The sequence below is a fragment of the Natrix helvetica genome, assembly GCF_964273705.1.
Source record: "Natrix helvetica genome assembly, chromosome: 10".
Classification (NCBI taxonomy): Eukaryota; Metazoa; Chordata; class Lepidosauria; order Squamata; family Natricidae; genus Natrix; species Natrix helvetica.
Window position 1 is genome coordinate 6,534,056 of NC_138561.1, and position 23,323 is coordinate 6,557,378.

General features: G+C 42.4%; 1 protein-coding gene across 1 annotated transcript; it reads right to left on the minus strand.

The window, feature by feature from the left end:
• Window positions 1-4,900: 4,900 nt before the first annotated feature.
• Window positions 4,901-22,226, minus strand: LOC309397417 (cytochrome P450 2J5-like). Its single transcript, XM_081963422.1, has 9 exons — window positions 22,025-22,226; window positions 20,473-20,635; window positions 14,257-14,409; window positions 12,175-12,335; window positions 11,222-11,395; window positions 9,995-10,133; window positions 9,613-9,800; window positions 5,895-6,036; window positions 4,901-5,227 (listed from the first exon to the last, which is right to left on the minus strand). The coding sequence occupies exons 1-9, from the start codon at window positions 22,181-22,183 to the stop codon at window positions 5,037-5,039; spliced, it is 1,470 nt and encodes a 489-aa protein (XP_081819548.1). The 5' UTR covers window positions 22,184-22,226; the 3' UTR covers window positions 4,901-5,036.
• Window positions 22,227-23,323: the final 1,097 nt, after the last annotated feature.

A 23,323-nucleotide genomic window follows, 5' to 3' on the forward strand; every position in this document is an offset into this window, starting at 1 on the left:
ATGATCTTATCTACAGATACAATCAAGGTTTGCACAGGATAGGAAAAAGGAAGGTATTGCCAAAGATTACACAATATTAGATAAACTTCTGATAGAGACAGAAGATAGGTTGATCAAAGTGCTGTATAGATTTTTGCTGGAATATAAACTTGAAGAAGAACATGTCAAAGAAACTATGGTCATCCAGGCGAAAAGTTTTGGTTGTAATATGGAATTGGCTAAATGGGAAAAACTTTGGATACTTAATCGGAAACTTAACAATGGCCACGGCATATAAAGTAAATCTGTAAAAGATGTTCTACCCAGGGCATCTTCCCGCAGCACGGCTCTCCAAAATGTTTAAAAATTTGGCCCCAAATTGTTGAAAGTGCAAAGAAACACCACACACCTTTTATCATGTGGTGGACATGCATTGGGGCAAAAAGATACTGGAAAATGATACAATTATGGTTGGAACAAATGGTGGGAGATCAAATTTTGTTCAAACCAGAATTTTTTCTCCTAGGCATAATACCGGAGGGGTATAAGAAAGATGTGTTTTATTTAATTATACATGTAGTAACTGTGGCGCGTATAAGTTATGCGCAGTCTTGGAAAAAAGAAAATACACCATCAGAGTTGGATATATTTAGGAAAATTTTGGCCTGTGCGGAAGCAGATAGGCTCCCTCTTGAACTTAAAAATAAAGAGGAATCGGAATATTGTAAGATTTGGAACAGATTTTATTATTGGTACAAGACAAGGTGACAAGACTGAAACAAACTGTAAATAATGTGATTGGATAGAAGGATAGATAATGTATTAAGTAGGCTGACAGCTAATGGATGAGATTATGTGTATATCATGTGATTGTATGGTCACTACGATTTTGCGGTGCTGCACTGTTTTAAATGTAAAAACAATAAAAATATATTTTAAAAAATAGTATAAAGAATAATCCCAATGCAAGTAATTAGGGGAAAAGAAAAAAGAAAAGAAGAAAACTAGTCATAGGTTTTCATGTATGATACCAATAAATGGGATTGTTAGGACAAGGACGGTAGGCACATTAGTGCGCTTATGCACGACCCCTTACAGACCGCCTAGGAATGGGGTGAAGTCAACAGTAGACAGTCTAAAGTTAAAGTTTTGGGGGTTTGGGGAAGAAATCACAGTCAGGTAGAGCATTCCAGGTATTGACCCCTCTGTTGCTGAAGTTGTATTTTCTGCAATCAAGTTTGGAGCAGTTTACCTTAAGTTTGTATCTATTGCGTGTGTTGTTGTGATGTATTGTTGTGCTGTATTCTTGGACAGCAGCTCTCAAGAAGAATTTGCTGCGTTGCATACTTTCTTTTGAAACTTGGCTCGAGGCTCATGAATTAATTAGGGCATCTTTTGGAAACCTGACACCTTACCTTCCTCACTAACTAGTTTATTTGCACTGCAGAGAAATGCCAGAAGGAAATGGATGCTTTTCTGGGAAGTAGTTCCAACCTGCAATATGAAAATCGGGAAAAGCTGCCCTACACAAATTCATGAAATCCAACGCTGTACGACTGTTGTTCCTCTCGGAGTAGCTCACACACCCATCCAAAATGCACAGCTTTGGGGCTATCAAATTCCCAAGGTAAAACTGGAAACTTTCAAAAGTGGACCATGGGTCAGGAGGCTAAACTGCACAATCAAAAAGAAGCTTGGTATAGTTAGCCAAATGAAGAGAAGAATGAGGGGAGACATGACATGATAGCAGTCTTCCAATACTTAATGGGCTGTCAGAAAAAAGAAGGAGTCAATTCATTGTCCAACGCACCTGAAGGCAGGGCAAACTCATCATAGGGAGCTCCATAAGGGGGAATTTCCTGAAAGTGAGAATGGTTAGATGAGTGGAAAAGTTAGCCTCTCCATCACTGGAGGTTTCCAGAAGAAGTTGGGGAGCCATTTCTCAGGGATGCTATAAGGGCTCCTGCCTTGAGAAGAGGGTTGGACTAGAAGACCACCAAGTTCCCTTCCAGCCCTATGATTCTATGAATGATCCTTTTCACCATCAGTGTCCCATTCTTGAACCAGATCTCAAAAGAGCTGAGCAAAATTGATTCAAGATCCCTTCGATCACTGAGGTCTTTCTTCTGTGTGATCCAGTTTTCCTGGCTTTTCCAGGGCACAACCGTTTTCGTCAACCTCCATTCTGTCCACCACAATGAATCTCAATGGAAGTTCCCACATGAGTTCAACCCTTCCAACTTCCTGAATGCAAAGGGGGAGTTTGTGAAGCCGGAAGCCTTTTTGCCATTTTCAGCAGGTAAATTCTCTCTCTCTCTCTCTCTCTCTCTCTCTCTCTCTCTCTCTCTCTCTCTCTCTCTCTCTCTCTCTCTCTCTCCCTCTCTCCCTCTCTCCCTCTCTCCCTCTCTCCCTCTCTCCCTCTCCCCCTCCCTCCTCCCCCCTCCCCCCTCTCTCTTTGAATGGCAAGGGCTGCCCATCACACAGAACCAGGAATTAGAGAGCCCTGTGGTCTCAGCCCCTGTCTACTAAAACCTTCTGCTTCAGTGCATCCTTGGATGGAGAAAACTAGGATGCACACTAATATCATGTGAATGCAGCCAATGGGGAGCAACTGGAAAGCGTATTCACTTTGGGGATATCACCAACTCTATTTATGAAAACACTCATCCTCTGCAGGAGTTCATCCTTCAGCAGGCTAAACAGAAAAATATGCCAATTCACCAACTAGGAAATACATGTTTTCCTTGGCTATTCTGTCCCTCTCCCCTTCTCACTCCCCCTCCCCATTCCTTCCCCCTTTCCCTTTCCTTCTCCTCCTCTCTCCCTCTCCCCTCCCTCTCCTCCTTCCGTTCCCTTCTCTTTCTCCCTTTCCCCTTCCCTATCGTTCTCCCTCTCCCCTCCCCACTCTTTCACCCCCCCTCCTGTTCCCTCTCCTTCTTCTTCTCCCTCTTCCCTCCCCTCTGCTTTTCTCACTCCCCCTCCCCATTCTGTTCCATTCTCCTTCTCCTTCTCCCTTTCCCCTTCCCTCTTCTCCTTTCCCCTTCCATTCCGTTCCCTTTCCTTCTCCCTCTCCCCATCCATTCCCCTCCCCCTCCCCTTCTCTCCCCCCTTCCTTCTTCTCCCTCCCCTTCCCTCTCCCCCTTTCCATTCCCTTTCCTTCTCCCTCTTCCCATCCATCCTCCTCTTCCTCCCTGTCCCCTTCCTTCTCCTCCTCCCTCTCCCCTTCCCTCTCCCTCTCCCCCTCTCCCTTTCCAATCCTTTACTTCTCCCCCTCCTCTTTCCTGTTCTTCTCTCCCTCTCTCTCTCACACACAGTTATAAATCCATTAATCCTAAGGACACTAGCCAGTTTCATATCTTAACTTAACTTAACTTTATTGGATTTCTAGACCGCCCCTCTCTCAAAAGAGACTCGGGGCGGTGTAATATAACATTACAAGCCTGAGTTTCAGGGGTGAGGTATTATCATCAAAGTGTGTGCTCTGTGTCTAGACGAATAGCCGTGATTGCTCATCTTGTCTTTGGCTTTTCAGGACCAAGGGTTTGCTTAGAAGAGAATCTGGCTCGGATAGAGTTCTTCCTCTTCCTCACCAGCATCCTGAGAAATTTCCAGCTATCTTGGCCAGATAAATCCCAGGCACCCAATCTCACACCTAACTTGGGTCTCACACAATTCCCGTCAAGCTTTAAAATAGCCTCGAAAAGCCATCAGGAGAGTGACTAGATCAAGGGAAGGTTTTATATCACTCGTAGCAAAGTCATTCTCTCCAAAGACCCTTGAGAGATCCAGACGAAATTCATAGGCTACGTGGTTTAAAGGAGTTACACGAACAAACAATTTATATTAGATGATCTGAAAAATGTATCTTCAATTATAAACTTGATTTAGAAAAATAATGCTGTTCTTTGGATATAATGGTATGTGGACCTAACCTTGGGAGACAGGAGGAAGAGCTGTAGACTAGGCAACAGTGAGTTAAGGGGCATCTGAGCCTGTGGAAAGAAACGAGACAAGGCAAACTTCTTAGAAGGGACCCTCCCTAGTTTCTTGGATTGTAAACATGAGGGGAGGGGAAAGTACTTTCAGACTTACAAGATTACTGCCAGCCTTGTGAGATCCTGCAGACAAATAGCACACCAGGGACTGCTAGCTGTATAGGTAGTCCTGGACTTACAACCACAATGGAGCCCAAAATGTCTGTTGCTAAATGCTCACTTGTTGTTTGTACCTTATGTTTAATGATTGTAACTATGATTTATGATCTAAGACCTATCACATTGCTGTTGTATATACACTGAGAGTTTCTGCACCGGAGACAAATTCCTTGTACGTCCAATCACACTCGGCCAATAGAGAATTCTATTTTATTCTCCTATACTCTATTTCTCTGTATCTGGAAGAACTATTCTCGGGATCATTATCGAGCAGACTTTCTTGGTCATTGAGCAAGAGATTAGTTTAAAGAGGTAAAGGTTCCCCTCGCGCATATGTGCTAATTGTTCCCGACTCTAGAGGGTGATGCTCATCTCTGTTTCAAAGCTGAAGAGCCACTACTGTCCGAAGACGTCTCCGTGGTCATGAGGCCGGCAGGACAAAACACTAAAGGTGCATGGAAGCTGTTACCTTCCCACCAAAGGTGGTTCCTATTTTTCTACTTGCATTTTTACAAGCTTTCAAATTGCTAGGTTGACAGAAGCTGGGACAAGTAACAGGAGCTCACTCGGTTACGCGGCGCTAGGGATTCAAACCGCCAAACTGCTGACCTTTCTGATTGACAAGCTCAGGAATAGTCATTTGATAGAGAAGCTATGGACTCTGCTCTTCTCCATTCTTCCTTTCAGTAACCTTGAAGAAAAAGAAGAGAGACAAGGAAAATGGATTTCATCTCCCTCATAAACCAGACTGATCATCCATTGGAAAATGTGGCATAAGATAGACCTTTATTTATGCATTTCAAAAAGTGATCTTGTGGTGAATTTGAAGCAGAGAAGGCCTCCAGCTGTTGGAGAGAACAAGGTTGTCTTGAATCAGTTGCCTTGCAGAATCCTCACTTTGATCTACCCACTTGGCTGGCGACATTTCAGCAACACCTTAAAGCGGGACGGGGATTGCATAATCATAAAGTGTGGTGTCAAATCTGGTGCTTGGGATTTATCTGGCCAGGATAGCTGGAAGCTCCTGACAATGCTGGTGAAGAGGAGGAAGAGCTCCATCCGTGCCAGGATTTCCCCTAAGCAGAATCTCGGTCCTGAAAAGACAAGGAGAAAGAGGGAAGCCAGACAGATTCAGACAGCTGGAAGTTGGCAGCCTGTTGCAATTCCTTAGACCTGCTTGGTCCTCTACAGTAGGATCCCAAACCTCATGACTGTTCCAAAATTGAAATGCTCCATGATTATGATCAAATTTAATGAAGCTTTTCTAGATTAAAAAAGGCCCTAAAACCATCTAGCTGGATCGTTAAACTCATGCTAAACTGAAGGAAACTAAAGAGGAAGAATAGAATGGTTGACTGAATGAAATATTGGGTCAAACTGCAAATACTCTAGAAATAAATTTAGCAGAGATACTTCCAAAGTTGGTGAGGTTTTTTGCCTTCTTTTTGGCTCCCTTTTCCTAGGGAACACTGACGTGTAATCAAAGCCCAGGAGCTGACTTCCAGGAATCTCTAAAGAAAGGCTGGGTTCTTTGGGATCATTGCGTGGTGCAAGAATTGTCAGTCAATGTTTGCATGACATACACACAGAGAGAACAAGATTGTGTGTGTGTATGTGTGCCTGTGTGTGTGAAAGTGAGTGAGAGAGAGAGAGAGAGAGAGAGAGAGAGAGAGAGACAGAGAGACAGAGAGAGACAGAGAGACAGAGAGAGACAGAGAGAGTGATACAGAGAATGAGAGAAATACAGAGAGAATCATTCACCTGCTGAAAATGCCAAAAAGGCTTCCGGCTTCACAAACTCCCCGTCTTCATTCAGGAAGTTGGAGGGGTTGAACTCATTGGGAAACTTCCACTGGGATTCATCACGATGGGCAGACTGGATATTGACCAAAACCATAGTGTCCTGCAGAAGTCAAAACAAATGAGGTCATCTTGAAGAAAACCCTTATTGTCAGACATGGCTCTGGATAAATTTCTAGAAGGACCCCATTGAGATATGGTTGAAGACAGAGACACAGAGACAGAGAGAGACAGACAGAGAGAGAAACACAAAGAGACAGACAGACAGAGAGAGAGACAGACACACACAGAGAGAAACACAGAGAAAGAGAGAGAGAGAAATAGAGAAACAGATAGAGAGAGAGACAGACAGAGAGACAGAGACAGACAGAGAGAGAGAGACAGAGAGAGACACAGAGAAACAGAGACAGAAAAAGAGGCAGACAGTGAGAGAGACAGAGAGAAACAGACAGAGAGACAGAGACAGAGAGATAGAGACAGAAAGAGAGACACGGAGAAACAGAGACACAGTAAAGCAGAGACAGTCAGAGAGAGAGAGAGAGAGACAGAGAGAGAGAGAGAGAAAACACACACACACAAACAGACAGATAGAGAGAGAGACACACAGAGAGACACACAGAGAGAAACAGAGACAGAGAGAGAACAGAGAGACAGAGAAAGAGAGACAGAGACAGAGAGAGAGAGAGACAGAGAGAGAGAGACAGATAAGCAGATAGACAGTGTCCTGCAGAAGTCAAAACAAATAAGATCATCTTGAAGAAAACCCTCATTGTCAGACATGGCTCTGACAGACAGAGAGAGGTGATTTGACTGGAAGCTCTCCAGCTGGACAGACGTGGGGTGTGTGAGCTCTCAAGAGCCTTACATGAACCCTGTCTGACAAACCTATTCCAAGATCCTTTTTGGATTAGAACCCCTCTGGAGGGGGGGCGAAGAAGGGGCAGCATCTCATCAGACCCAGAGGGAGACAACAGGTCCCTTGCAGGTTGGAGATTTGCCCTCTGAATTGGAGTATGGGTGGCAGCATGGCAACATGGATGCACAGAAGCTGGCTTCCAGCCAAAGTACTGAACAGAAGCGTATATATAACAATGTATATTTAAGAATGAATTTGAAATGAAAAATAAAAAAAATTGAAAAAAAAAGGCCGGTAAGAAGATTTATTTAACCCACAGTCATAAATCAAAACTTGGAAAAGGCAAAGAATCTTGAGAGTACAAACAATATTAATAGACAGATCTGGATTTTGGCAAAAGGAAAGAAAGAAAGGGAAAATGGAGGGTTGAAACACTAGCCTCCCCCCCAAAAAAACCTATTTGTTTGAAATAATTTGGACAGAAAGGGAGAAAGCAGAGAAGTGACAAACCCACTCAAATATAAACTCTAAATTTGGTTTTGGATTTGAAATAGAAACCAAACATTCCAAGGGTTTTTTTCTGAACTTCTTCCAACAAATATATCTTAAGCAACTCCAGTTAGGGAGAAAAATCAAGAAAAAAGCAGATAAACTGATAACAGATAAACTAATCTTGACTGTACAGGAAGTTTTAATCAACTGCCATAAATCAGAAATTGGAAAAGCAGGAGGCAAAGAGAAACATACCAGAGTCCGGCTTTTGCAAGTTTGTTCCAATTAATATATTTTGCACAGCTATAACCAACCAGAGGTGGAAGGTAGCGAGGGAAAAAACTGGAAAACTACGAAATTTTTCTTCTTCTCTTCTACTTTTTTTGTAAAACATCAAGATGGCTCTAGCTTCTCTTCCATTTTTACATAAATTGAATTAGCTAAATTTAAGGTGGACCAGAACCTTGAAATAAGTTCTGCATAACTAACTGCAATTTTGGAACTGGACATTTAAGGAAGAACAAAAGACCAAGATGGCTCCCGTCGCTCTTCCCCATAGCAGCTGAAGTAGATAAATTTAAGGTGGACCAGAACTCTGAAAGAAGAACTGTATAACTAACTGTAATTTTGGAACTGGATATCATGGAAAGCTGGGAATTTGAAAAACTACATGAAATTATAAAAAAATATGCATAAATTATTAAAATCATTAAAATCAAGCCTAATTAGAATTCTGAACCCAGAGAAGCAGGGATTTAAAGAAGGGAAAGAAGAATGGGGGAAGGATAATGAAGGGGTAGAAACGGTGAGAAATAAAAAGCAGACAAAAAATCAATTGGGCTTGGCAGTGGTATAGAGAAAATGATAAAGTGGGGATGTGTCCCAATAAAAGAGAATAAAAAGCAGACAAAAGATGTTTTGGAGGTTGACAGTGATTAAGGAAAATTGAAATAGGAGGTTATGCCCCAACAAAGAGAAATATAAAAGATTTCTTTGACATTGGAGTGGGGAAAATTGAAGAGGGTGGATGTGTCAAAACAAAGAAAAGGGAGAAGGCAGGAACAGAGACGTGGGACAAAAGAGTTACTAGGAAAAAATCAGACAACTAGAAATTTTTATATGGGAAAATATAAAGCTAAGATAAGGGGTTTATGTCTAAATATGACAATAAAATGGAGTTGCTAACTGATTGAATATGATAATGGAAAGATAATTAAATAAAGGTCAAAATACATGGAATATGCACAAACATGAAACTGATATGGGAAGATTGTAAAACAGATTTGTGATTCACCTTTTTACACGATAATTAAACTGAGTTGCTAATTGATTGAATATGACAATAGAAGGACAATTAACCATGGGTTAAAATATATGAACCATGGATATATATAGAACCTTTCAGAGGATGAATAAAGTGTACCATTTGTTATTCTATATAGTAGAATAACTATAATTGCCATTTATAGAAAATTAAAGCTAATCTAATCCAAGATATGGAGAAATGGAGAGGGAACATGAAATATACTTACAATGGGAAACTATTGAGATTTAAAGACAATCACAAATTGGGTTTGTGTAAGAATGTATAATTATATAAATATAATGATGAGAATAGCTGGTAATTGTAACCAGGTCTACATCTTGGCCAAAAATAGGCTGGGGTGTGTGTATGGTTTAAAAGCACGTGTATATACATTTTTGTTCTCTTTTTTTTAAAACAGAAGGATGAAGATATATGTCAAAATTAAATATGTATACTGAAAAGGAATTATAAATACCATCAACATAAAATGGAGTTCGCTCAGAAGCTGAAATACACCAAGTAAATGAGAGGAAGAGTGTGAAGTAGAGGAGAGAGGTAAGGGAAGAAGAGAGGGATAGGAGAGAGGGCAGGGGGAAGGGAGAGGAGGAGAGAAAGGAGGAGTGGAAAGGGGAGAGAGGAGAAGGAGAGAGGAAGGGGAAGTAGAGAAGAGAAGGATGACAGAGGGAAGAAGGACGGAGAGGGAGAGGAGAGAGGGAGAAGAAAGTGATGGATAAGGTATAAATATGGTGTAGGGAGAGCAGAAGAGCCAATAATAGTTTTTGGGAGCTGATGGTAAGGTGAATTGATGTAAACATTTAATAATACAATATGATGTTGGCTATGTAATAGTATACATGTGATTATATATTATGAAAAAGGAAAAATAAAAAACACTTAATAAAAAAAGACAGACAGAGAGAGACACACACACACAGAGACAGAGAGATTTCACATCAGACAACTATAGATTTGCCTGGAGAATCACCAACATTATACCATTCCCACTCAAATGTTTCTACCTTTACCTTGGGAATTTTGTATCCAAAAAGTTGCACATCATTAATAGTTTTATGAGACAGTCCAAGTGGAACAATACTTGATATACGTTGGATTTCATGAATAACGGCATTTGTGTAGGGCAATTTTTCTCTGTCTTCATACTTCAAGATTGCCTTGTTTCCCAGGACTTTGTCTATTTCCTTCCAGCATTTCTCTGAGGAACAAATAGCTCGGTTACCTTCTGGAAAACATTTCATTGACTTTAAGTAGACATTGGTTTGCTTCCAAGCGCTGTACTCAGATCACTGAATCTCCTGCCATGATATCTAACTCCCTTCTTTCCCATTTTATGCAATTGGTGAAGATATTACGATGTCTACTAAAGGACACCGTTTGACAATTTTGTACCTTGGACCTCTGGAAAGGCCATCAAATAAAGGAATGCCCACTGCAATGTTCCTGAAGTCGTCTCTGTTCCAGCAATGAATAGGTCAAACAATAAGACTTGTAGTTGCTCTTCTTCGAAACTGGAACCTTTCCTCTCTGGCTTTTGTTGGTTAAAACAAAGAATGGAAACAGGATTGTTAACACCTGTGTATTCATTGCAATGGAAGGGAAGGGAAGGAAGACAGAAAAGGGGGAGGGGGGGAAAGGAAAAGAAGATAGAAAAGGGGAAGGGAAGGAAAGGAAAGGAAGTTTCTCCAAAAATTCATCAGGGCAAAAGCAGTTTGGATACATATTTCACTTTTTACAATATTTTCAATTATATTCTACTAATTCTTATTCATATGTAGAGTTTATTAAACTCATCGTTTTTCAGAGAGAGAGGGGCGAATTCATAGGGATGGGTAGATGAGAGAAAAAGAAAGAAAGAAAGAAAGAAAGAAAGAAAGATTGGATGGATGGATGGATGGATGGATGGATAGATAGAGATAGGGAAAGAGAAATATATGATGGATGAATGGATGATAGGTGGTTGATAGATGGATAGATACGAGATGATAGATAAATGGTAGATATATAGACAGAAAGACAGTTGATAGATAGATGGATAATGCACGTAACAATCTTCAGTTAGTTATTTTGTCGTATCTGCCTTTATGGCTGAAATAAACTGATTTGATTTCATTTTGAGGCCACCAACACAAGAGAGAGACTGCAAGAGAGATAGAAAAGTCTTGAAAAATATTAGTGAGCTGTTCACATATTGCAGAAGAGCCAATGTGGACGCCTGGCTTTGAGTTCCTTTCAGTGGTTTTATAGCTGCATATTTATAGTATTTATAGCTGCGTATTTTCTGAAATTCAGATTCAAAGAGTTTGATTTTAACAGGGAAGGTTCACTCTTTGCTAGGTTTACAGAACAAGCTAAGCAAAGTCCCATAGCAGCACCCGAAGAATTTTCTCTGATTTCCTTCTCCCTGGACAAAATGCATAAAGGACACAAATTCCAAAAAAGTTACACAGAAATTTTTTAACAAAAAAGAAGAAGATGTTTGTGCTATTTTAAACACTGGACTAAATTACAGCCATGTGCCAAAGAACTGTTGCACTCACGAAACTAGTTATGTTAGAGAAAGAGATGCGAGATAAAAAAATATAATGTACAAATCAAGAACAAGACTAAGAAATCTACCTTCTGGATTTCTTCCAAATATGCATCTATGAAATCCCGGGGTTCTCCAGGAGTCAAGGTTGCCCTGTGTTCCTCCATTTCTTTTTCAAGCAACGCAAACATTTTACGGGCATTTGTTAATATTTTCTGATGGGGCAGGGGAAGATTTCTCACTAAGGGCACAGCGTTGCAAAGCTGCCAACAAACAGAAGAAAAGAAAAAAATTGGTTATTTGGTTAGAATGCAGTATTTCAGGCTAACTCTGCCCACAGCCAGAAGTTCAATCCTGACCAGCTCATGGTTGAGTCAGCCTTCCGAGGTGGGTAAATTGAGGATACAGATTGTTGGGGGCAAATAGGCTGACTTTATAAACCGCTTAGAGAGGGCTGTAAAGCGCTATGAAGCGGTATATAAGTCTAAGTGCTATTGCTACATATTGAAAGATAAAAGAAAATCCCTAAAGCGTTCATATAAATATCTCTCACAATTTGAAAGGGAGTCAAATGTTTAAATAAACTGAAATTTGAATATAGAACCTAATTCAGAGCCACCTTGGGCAGTGGTGAAGGAGTTGGTCTAAAAAAACAAGAGATTGTGAATTCTAGTCCCATTTTAGGCATGAAAGTCAGCTGGGTGACTTTGAGCCAGTCAGTTTCTCGCAACCCAAAACATCAAGAACCAAACGGATTCTGAAGTTGTGGGGAAAACCCTAGAAGCAGAAGAAGAATTATACCCCATTCAATGTGGATAACTGCTGTTATTCAAGAGAGCCGTCACCCACTCTTCCTGGCACTCTGATCAGAGAGTTCCATAAAACCAAAGGCCTCTCATTGCAAGGAAAATCCATTTCCCCAAATGGATGAGACCTTTCTCATTCAAGGTCTGGTGATGGTAACATCAAGAATATTGACTTTCTAATCCCCACCAGCTGTGCCTTAAATCTGAACGTTTGTCTGGGTTCTCATTTAGGGTACCAGAGCCCAGGGTCCTGCCATCAGTCTGGCGTGTTGATGGGTACGGTCCAGCAGGCCTCTCAGGAAGTTGCTGTCATATTCAAAACGTTTCCCAAATATTATGGTGGAAAGTATGTTGGCGACCGCTCTGTCAATCAACTCGTAAGGATCCAAAGGCACCCCTGCAGAATGAAATGAAAGATATCACTATAGATCAGGGAAAGTTTTTGCCACATGAACACCTGGGACAGTTGTGAAGGACTGAACCAATAAGGCTGTGAAAATGCATATGCTTACATGCTCGAATATATATATTTCTCTGTCTCTCTTTATCTCTATATCTATCTATCTTCATATAATAGAAGTGGGAGAGAAATCTTGGTGTCCTAGTGGAAAATCATTTAAATGGGAGCCATATATATGTGTGTATGTGTGTGTGTGTGTGTGTATGTATGTATGTATGTATGTATGTATGCATGTATGTACGTATGTAAACTTTAAGTCGAAAACACCAGCCTGAAGATGGCGAGTGAGACCTCGCCGAAATGTTGCCAAGACAATCTCAATCTTACATGGGAAAAGACCCGAATACAACAAAACCAGCATACCTACACCCGTGAAAATCTACGAAAACATAGATAGATAGATAGATAGATAGATAGATAGATAGATAGATAGATAGATAGATGTTGACATTGAGATTGAGATTGAGATAGAGATATTGTGTTCCTCCGAAAATTAGACAGGGTCTTATTTTCTTTTGACCCTCGAAATATGACCCTAGTCTTATTATCGGGAGGGGGCGAGCTAGGCTAAAACTTTGGTTCAGGCTTTATATATATACATACACACACACACACACACACACACACATATGTATGTACGTTTATACATTTATACATACATACATACATACATACATACATACATTCATACATACATACATACATACATACATGAAGAAAAGTTAAAATACAAAAGCCCAAAATATTGGGGGAAAAAGGAAAAACGCAAGACCTAAAAAGTGACTTTAAAAAAGGTTAACACTTGTGCACATAACATCCTTCCTACTTGAATGCTGATTCATATAATACAACAATGTTAATCTCCCACAATGACAACGGAGATGGCCATATTTGCAGCTTAATTCTTCTGGGGAATCATCAGACTTCAGGAGGCTACCAAGACATCACAGGGTCAATATGAAGCACGGGGAAACACAGAATGAAGGTGAATCTATGTGTCCCAGGATAATGTTGCAGGATCCAATCTGGGTCGGTCAGCAGGACCAGAGGTTTAGTTTTCCAAGCTTTCAGACTCATTGTGGAGCCCATCCTCAGGGAACTTCTCTCTCACAAGAATATGTGAATGGAAAACAGAGACCAGTGTTTGGAGAGACACGGGAACAAGGTCAGTCAATGAATAGGCATAGCAACTAACTCAGCCAACGGGATATGAGTCTGTGCAAAGAATTGAAACAGAAACATAAGCAGTCTGCTGCTCTGAGAAGTAAACTGGCAGTCTGTCTGGGCTTGTCTCTTGATACGAAACTTGATACGAAGCCTTGTGTTTACTTGGAAGAACCCCCTGTTGGTATTGTACATTTATTCATCTATTCTTATGTATATAAAGAAGTTAATGAATCCTGCTGCATCAGTTATCTGTGTGTGCTTTCTGGATTTCAATTTATGTAACAAACACTGACACACTTCTGGAAAACATGCCATAGGTTCACCATCACGGAAATAGATCCAGTAAATGGTGGCAAAGAGTATTTCAGGAAATAAAAAGTTGGTGACTCGTTCTGTTTTCTAGGATTTTAGATATGATGAAACTTTCCACTTCAAATTTCTATCAACCTTCTGCCAACCAAGAACTAAGCACTTCAACCTTAGAAACATTACAGTTAAATGAAACAAAAGGCAGGTCTTATTTTGGCCAATAGGGCTTTGAATTTTATGCAATCGTAATTCTACGTTTCTCCCATTCTGCATCAGTGCACCAATTCAATGCCCAACTTTGAGGTCAACGGTGTCCTATGGAAAAGGGAGCAGCTCCAAAGGGACAATTCCCAACCATCCCATCCTCTCCCAGAAAGCTTACTCATGTTCTCCATAAAAGCCTGAGTCAAATACGATGCCTCCTCCAGGATCCTTTCCTCCATCAGATTTTTCCCCAGGCCAAAGTTTTTGAACAGCCTCAGTGAAAACTTCCTTTGCTCCTTCCACACTTCACCATAAGGCTGTGAGATTATGCCTGTCAAGACAAAGATTGATGCAGGTAGTCCTTGACTTACAACCACAATTGAGCCCAAATTTTCGGTCACTAAGCAAGACAGTAGGTGAGTTTTGCTCCGTTTTTTGACCTTCCTTGCCACAGAATCACAGCAGCAGGTGTTAAGTGAACCATGCAGCCAATCAAGCCAACGTGGCTTCCCCATTGGCTTTGCTTGTCAGAAGGCTGCAAAAGGTTGTCGGAAGAAATATCCATCTTGGTTCAATTCCAACTGAGGAGAAAGACACTGGAAACATGGAGGCTGATTGGAAAGATGGTATAATGATGGAGTTGGAGTGAGGGTTATTTATCTCCTCTCTTGGGCCTTGCCCTTGAGCTTCCTGTTCCTGTGCAAGAAATGTATTCTATTGGTTGTCAGACTCCCAGGGGGCTATGCGGGGGTCATAGCTAACTTTTTAGGTTGTCTGAATTAAGTTTGGTCGAACCTTTCTGGGTGATGCTGGGTCCCTCAGGTGATTTCAGAATGCAGGGAGCCCTGCTGCCAGATGGGCTAATCCTATTATGTCCCATCACCCCGGAGCTGAAGATCTAATTGCCTTGTGGACAGGCTGGCCCAGTCTTAATGTGCACCAAAGATCTGCTGGGGGCAGGGAGCTGCTTTTTGACTTGAAAAACATGTTTCTCCTTTTCTCCTCCAGGGAAATATCTTTAATATTTCCTGGAATATCTCATTCTTCTAGGAGAGGGGTGTGTGCTAACTTTCTACATGGTGATTACACGACCCTGGGACACTGCAACCGTCATAAATACGAGTCAGTTGCCAAACACCCGAAGGATGATCGCATGACCACAGGGATACTACAACGGTTGTAAGTGTGAAAAACTGTCCTAAGTTAATTTTTCAGTGCCATTGGTTGCTAAATGAAGGACTACCTGTATTGAAAAATTAGGAAACAAACATTCATTTTGAAACTTCCTTCTGATTAAATGATTCTAAAATTTCAACCGATCTCTCCTTCTCTTCTTTGAGAGAAGGCAACTGTAGCATTCAGAGGAAAAAGGAGAGAGGACATTAGGTAACAAAACAATTTTTTCGCAGTATAAGAGACACTTTTTTCCCCTCCTAAAATGGGCTGAAAATTTGGGTGTATGTCTTATATTTCGAATGTAGCCCACCGGCCCCTACTCTTTGGTCTCTGCGTATCCTCTTCCGAACTGCAGAAATTGTCACCGACAATGGCTTGTGTTTTGGGGCTCCATGCGTTGCATTTCAACCTCCAAATGCTCGACGCACAGTGCCCAAAATGATTACCCGGAATTACTGCTGCCTTCTCTTACGCCTTCCCTACTTTGCCTGCTTTTGTCACTGGAGCCCCCTCCGAGGATCAGCTGTGCTTTTGAAGCTGTTTTTCAGTTCAAACATGAGCTAAGTGATTTTCCTTGCGTTGCCTGCTTTTCTAATTGCTGCTCCCTCCAACAATCAGCTGTGCTTTAGAAGCACAGACCCAGTAGTGGGTTCCTACCGTTTTGCACCAGTTCAGCCAAACCGGTAGTACCACCGTGTGAAAAAGTCCTGCACGCTTTCAGTTTTAAGCTGTATTTATATGTTTAATGTATTTTTCACTCATAGAAAGCACACAAAACTAGTACCTTGGTGAAAATTTCTGTAGTCGGATTGGGATGCATAATTGTTATTAATATAACCAAAGTCTTTTAAAGGTTTTGAGTGAGTTTATGTGTTAAAACAAACACAGCTTGAATTTTTGAGAACGTTAGGATCGAAAGTAGCCAATCAGCAGCAAGCTTTGGCTGACCAATCAAAATGCACAGAAGCTAAATCTATGAGCCAATCAATGTTGTCATACTCTCTTGAGTATAAATAGGCAGGAGAAGCATCGAGAAATTTAATTTAGCTCTGTCTGCGGGCAAGGATGAAGGCCTTTGCTTTCACCAGTACTGAGCAGCGGCATCGTATCATTGTACTTAATAATAATAATAATAATAATAATAATAATAATAATAATAATAATAATAATAATAATAAATATTTATTTCTTAGCCGCACCCTCTCCCGAAGGACTCGGGGCGGCGTACAATGAAACATATGAAATAAATATGGACAAAACAAACATATAACAGAGACATATACCGAGACATACACAAGGACTTCATGAAGGGGGTTACTCCATACACATACACTTCATGAAGGGGGTTACTCCTGTGCAGAAATATCCAAGAGAGTGAAATGCCATCGCACCACAGTGAGCAGAGTGGTTGAAAAATACCAAATAACTGGTTCAGTTAATGACAGGCTCCACTCTGGAAGACCAAGAAAGTCGGCAAAACAGCAAGATCAGGCTCTGCAACATATTTTTTTTATTGCAGAATTTTTATTGGTTTTAAAATATATAGGGAAGGGTAAAAGGGTGTACAAATTTTTTTTTGCAGCTTCCACACTGGTGGCGAGAATCCCCTCTAGAAACTCACAAATTTAACAATCTTAGAACTAAAATATAAAAGAGAGCATCAGAACAAATTTAACCAATGTTATCAAACATGTGCTCTACTATTTTTTCTCTGTTACTTTTGTAGTATCAACAGTTACAATTATTCCAAATACATTCATTTTTGTGATCTAAGCCTTTTCGATATTGCTTCTTCTTCCCTGCCCCCGGAGGGGCCTCAACGCCCCCTCTCTCCTTGTCTTGCGTCTTGCTGTCCTTTTCCTCCTCTGGTGGGGGGGAAGATTCTTTTTAATAAAGGCTTCTGCCTCTTGAGTTGTATTAATTCTGATCCTATTTCCCTCCCAGAAGACCATCATCCCCTCTGGTAACAACCACCTGAAGCAGACCCCCATGTTATATAATTTTTTTGATAAGGGGGAATATTTCCTCCTCCTCTCTCTTATTTTTTTGGGGATCTGTTTAAGAATGGTGACCTGTTCCTCTTTGTATGTCAATGGTCTCTCCCTTTGGGTCGCAAGCACCTCATCCCTTGTGGATCTCCTGACAAATTTAACATGTACCTCTCTGGGAACGTTATGATTTCTGGCATATGCTGAGTTTATCCTATATGCCAGATCCATATCGCACCATAATTGTTTCTTATCTCCCTTAATATAATCTGCTAAAATTGTACTCATAATCTCTTTAAGATCTTCATTTTCTTCCTCTGGCAGGTTCTGGAATCTAAGAAAAAAAGACATTCTTTCAAATTCTATTTTTGTCAGAAAATTTTCTACATCTGCGTTTCCTTTGCGTGTTATTTTAAGCTCCTCCCCCATCTCCGCCGCTCTCTCCTCCAACACCATAATTCTCTGTTTATTCCCAGCAATATGTTCTTTAACGTCTCTGAGCTCTTCTTTAACCTCTGCCATTTCTTTCCTCATTTCATTCTGCCCCTTCATAAGTTCTTTAAACATTTCCGTAACGGATAGTTCCTTTGTGTCCTCTCCAGCCCCTCCTTTCTGCAACAATGAGGTGATCTTAGACTGTTGCGTTGTGGGACTGGGGGCAGCAGATGACGGAGCTGAGTGCGCCTTGCCAGTCGGTGGTTTTCTTGCCGCCATTGGTTATGTTCAGAGATACAAATCCTTTCCAGGGAAAATGGTGTCCGGGGATTCCACAGCAGAGCTGGCCTCAGAAGCAAATAAATGCAGGGAAACCCACAATTCCAATAGAGAGATAATCCAAGAAGTAATTCCAATAATCAAAGCTCAGAAGAGCCACAGAAAGAGGTGCCAGCTTCCCTTTGAGAGAGTGCAGCCAACAATCCACTTTTCTTTACTTTCTCTTTGGGAGCAGTTTCAAAGGACAAGTTTCATTTATATGTAGACAAAGGAAGGAGGGCGGGCGCCATCTTGGCCCTCCCTTCCGCAGGGAGAGAAGTCACAAAAAGTTTTTCTTTCCCTGTTTTTTAAAGGTGAGGGTCAACTTTAAAATCATTTCTGGCAATTGTAAAAAGCCATTCTCATTCACTGTCCAAGTAACTAATCAGTGATTATTCTCTCTCTCCGAGAGAGTCCTTTCAAATGCTGCTTATTCCGAGGGGTGGGTGGGTAATAGAGGAACCACCCCCTCTAATTTCCATTTCAAAAGCCAAAGCACACCAACTCACGCACATCTGTAGCTTTCTTTCAAAGTGAGCAAAGAGCACCAGGTGGGATCCACACCTCCAGTCTTCAGCCATGCTTCTCCTTTGATCTGAAACCTCCCAGGGCCGTCCGGCGAAGAGGCGACGTCACTCGCCCCCCCCACTGCTCCCTGGCGCCTAGACGAAACTGGGAAAAACACCCCCACCAGTTGCGGCCTCTGTGGGGGGTTTCAGCAAGCCGCCTTTCGGCAGGAGACCCTTTGTTCGAGTCTCCTGTGCTCCTTTCGGAGCCCGCCAAGGGAGCGATCGGCAGACTACACGTCCGTTGCCATTCGGTCCCGGAAGCGCAGTCCCTCTGCAACATATTTTGATGGCTGACAGAAAGCTTACCTCACCTCAGATTACAAGAATTTGGGGTGAAACATGTGATGTAAGGCTGCAGGGCTCGAAGTAAAGCTTTGCTCATAGACGCTCACCATTCTTGTCGATGTGCATGGGTCAAGAAGTATGCCAAGTGGACCAACGAACACTGGGCCAAGGTCATCTTCAGTGACGAGAGCAATTGGTACTTGACTGGGAATCAGTGCAATAAGTATGTCAGAAGATTTCCAGCTGAAGAATTTTGGCCGTACTGCCTGAATCCATCTGTGAAGCATCCATTGCATGTGATGATCTGGGGCTGTATCACTGCTTCTGGTATTGGTCGGATACAAATTGTGCAGGGAATCATGAATTCCAAGCAATATGTTGAAGTCCTGGAAAAAACCATGCTTTCTTCAGCTCAGCAACTTGTAGGGAATGACTTTTACTTCCAGGATGAAAACGCTCCTTGTCATCGAGCCAAGTCCATCCAGCAGTGGATGAAGAAGCATGGTGTTTGACTCCTGGATTGGCCAGCTCAGAGCCCGGATTTGAACCCAATCGAGAACTTGAGGGCCAAGATTGGTTACAAAATAAGCAAGAAGCATCGGAAGACCAAGCAGGAGCTGACTGAATCCATTATTGCAGTCTGGCACACATTGTCATTAAAGATCACATGCAAAGGTGTATACAGTCGATGCCAGTGAAGGTGAACCTTTTTTGGCTCGCCTGCCAAAAAGGGGGGAGCGCAAGGGGGAGCATGTGTGGGCGTGCTACACCCATATTGCAGTGCACGACCCCAGTGTACATGCGCACATGACCAGCCCCCCCCATTTTTTGCATGTTTTTTTCACCCTCCCAAGGCTCCAAAGGCTTTATAGGAGGCTGGGGAGGATGTAAACAGCCGCCCCCGCCCCTCCGGAGGCCCTCCGGAGGCTTCAGGGAAGCTCCTCTGGAGCGCAAAAAAGTCGCTTCCAGTTTGTCTGTAGGGCCGTTTTTAGTTCCGGTTTGCTCGTGGGGTCATTTTTCATCCTCCGGAGCCTTCAGGGAAACATCCTAAAGGTCCCTAAAGGCTCCGGAGGACTAAAAACAGCTCTATAAGCAAACCGGAAGTCTGTTCCCAAACTTCCAGTTTGCCCATAGGGCCATTTTTTTGCGTTCCGGAGGCTTCAGGGAAGCTCCTGAAGCCTCCGGGGTGGGGGCCGGGGGAGGCTGTTTTCACCCTCCCCAGGCTCCTATAAAGCCTCTGGAGCCTGGGGAGGGAGAAAAATGGCCTAGGTTTAGGTTATCTGAATGAAGTTTGGTTGAACCTTGCTGGGTGATGCACACGGAGCATGCATCTGGCATAGGTGCGAGTAAAGCGAATTCGCATGCACAAAATTGAATGCGCACTGAACTGGCAGTTATGCCGGCAGCAACTGAACCCTGCACAGCCCCCACCATCCCCAACCTCAAAACCAGTGAGGGAACTAATGTGCTGAAGCTGACCAGGCTAAGGACTAGCTAGATGAATACCCGGTAGGCAGAATTCCCCCGCCTGTTTTCCTCCCCGAAAACTAAGGTGCGTCTTATACTCTGAAAAATATGGTAACTCGAAGATGCATTCGAACTGTTTGAAGATTGTATCATTACCTTTATTCTTAGTGATTATGTCAATAATGTAAAACTCTGGTCTCCCAGCAAATTCTGTGCCTTTTACCACGAGGACTTCTTTCGCTAGAGGAAATCCGTGAATGAAGACTACGGGTGTGGGTCCCAAATAAAGAGAGTAGACGGGTCCATATTTTTCTGCAAACTGAACGAAAACAACAGATGAGCAAAGAGTTATTAGGAAATCACTGAGAACCAATCGCTGCAATGATACCACGTAGCCTCACCAAGGTGGTGAACTTACAATTACCTGTAGCTCCCTCCCTGCTCCATTCCTCAAAGTGATCCGCTGTTACCCCCTCCCTACTCAACTAGTAGGCATGTTGTATGCAGAACTTTCACTGGACTACTTAGTAGGAATTTTGTACCATATCGTAGAGGGAAAAGGATTTATTTCTAGATAACAATATCAATTTTCTTCCTGCTTTTTGGCATGGTACCTCTTAACATATGGAGCCACTTGGAAGCACTTTGTTGACACTTTAAAGTGACAGAATGGAATTGCAATGTTTACAAGAAAGTGAAAGCAGTGACTTCCAGCAGCTGCCTGGCCTTTTATCCTTCTCCAAAGAATTGGGGGGGGGGGGGTTAAGGTGGCTTAGAAAGATTTCTGGTTGTAGTCTAGGAAATTCCAAACATTGTTTTGGAAAAGGACAGAGCTGACCCTTGGAATTCAGCTCAAACATTCATAAACCCCACACCCGATGCAAATAAACTCTGGAGAATCTTTTGGAAGCATTTCAATGTCCTTGAGGATTAGGATGGTGTAGCCTTATGTAGCTAGAATTTGATCATCTACATAATGTTCTCAATAGTTTGGTTTGGCTCTGCAACCAAACAAGGCAAACACAGACTTCAACCGATAATTAGAACTGCAGAAAAAACAATTGCTACCAATCTGCCTTCCATTGAGGACCTGCACGAGTCAAAAAGAGAGCTGTGAAAATATCTACAGATATCTGGACATAAATTGTTTCAACTTCTACCCTCAAAACGACACTATAGGGCACTGCACATCAGAACAACTAGACACGAGAACACCATCACTCTGCTTAACAACTAATTCCCACAACCCTGTCAAATAACTTACTAAGGCTGTATTACTATTATTCTCCTCTTCCTTCCTAGTACCTATCTCTTCCCACTTATGACTATAACCATGTTGCTTGTATCTTTATGATTTATATTGTTTTGATTTGTTTCATAGTATGATTTGACAGCTTATTAGTAACCTTGACTATCACTAAGTGTTATATCTTTTATTCTCGATGAATGTATTTTATTCTCCTTATGTCCACTGAGAGCATGTGGACCAAATTCCTTGTGTGTCCAATCACACTTGGCCCATAAAGAATTCTATTCTATTCTGTTTCTCCTCAATGGGCTGCAGGGTGTATTTTCAATCACACGCAGAAACATTTAACAGACACAGAACTGCTCAGCCAGCCTTCTTTTAAAAAATGCAGCCAAACTCGTTGCTTTTCTGCAAATTGACTCCACGGAGTTTAATATAAGAGCAATTAAGGAGCCTTACCTGATCGAGGATCTTCAGAGGGTTTGTTTTATTGAACTGAAGCAGATTCCAAAGCAGGGACAGCCTCCACGGCCCAGGGGGAAAACCTTTGGGACTTTTATTTTTCCAAAACCAGAAGAATAGGAGGGAAAGAACAAACAGCCAGATGAAAACAGCCATATTCAAAGCAGAGCAGTCTGCCTCTGTCTTTCCCTGCTGACAAAAAGCCAAAGAGGGAGCTTGTTCCTCAACCCTGGGATGAGATTGGCCAATTGCACATTTGATGCTGCAGCTGGGATCTGGATTGGGCTGTTTTAATCTATTCAGTTTTATAGTATTAATATGGTTTGGTAAGTTTTCTCTTTCATTGGGAGACTTCCCAGCAGAGTGGTATTCAGCCAGCTCTGACCGGTTCTGGAGAACCGGTAGCGGGAATTTTGAGTTGTTTGGAGAACCGGCAAATAGCCTGCCCCTGCCCCTGCCCCTGCCCCTGCCCCTGCCCCTGCCCCTTTTAATAAGTGAACAAAAAAAGCTTCCAACGATCATCTGAGCCACGCGATCCTCGGAAGCCTTTTTTTTTACTACCAGTTCCACCAAACTGGGAAGAGTTCACCCCTGCATTACACCCAAAGAACAGCATTATTTCTTCTCAGTCAAGTTTATAATATTGAAGATAAATTTTTCAGATCAGCCAGTATAACTCTTTTCTTCATGTCACTGTTTTAAACCACGTAGCCTACGAATTTCATCTGGATCTTTCAAGTGTCTTTGGTCTCTTTTTGGAGAGAACGACTTTGCCTGGAGTGATGGGGAAACCTTCCCTCCATCTAGTCCCTCTCCTGGCGGCCCGTCACCGTTTTTAAAAGCCATTTTTTCGCCCTCCCCAGGCTCCAGAGGCTTTATAGGAGCCTGTGGAGGACAAAAAGAGCCCCCCGCCCCCGGGAGGCCCTCCGGAGGCTTCAGGGACCATCCGGAGGCTTCCCTGAAGCCTTTGGAATGCTTAAAATGACCCGTTTTGAGCATTTTGAGCGCTCCGAAGGCTTCAGGGAAGCCGCCGGACTGTCCCTGAAGCCTTCTGAACGCTTAAAATGACCCTCCGAGCAAACCGGAAGTTGCTCGGAGGGTCGTTTTAAGCATTCCGAAGGCTTCAGGGAAGCCTCTGGACGGTCCCTGAAGCCTCCGGAGGGCCTCCGGGGAGGGGGCGGGGGGGGCTCTTTTCGCCCTCCCCAGGCTCCTATAAAGCCTCTGGAGCCTGGGGAGGGTGAAAAAAGCATGTAAAAATGGGGGGGTCACGCCTGTTGTGCGCGCATGCGCACTGGG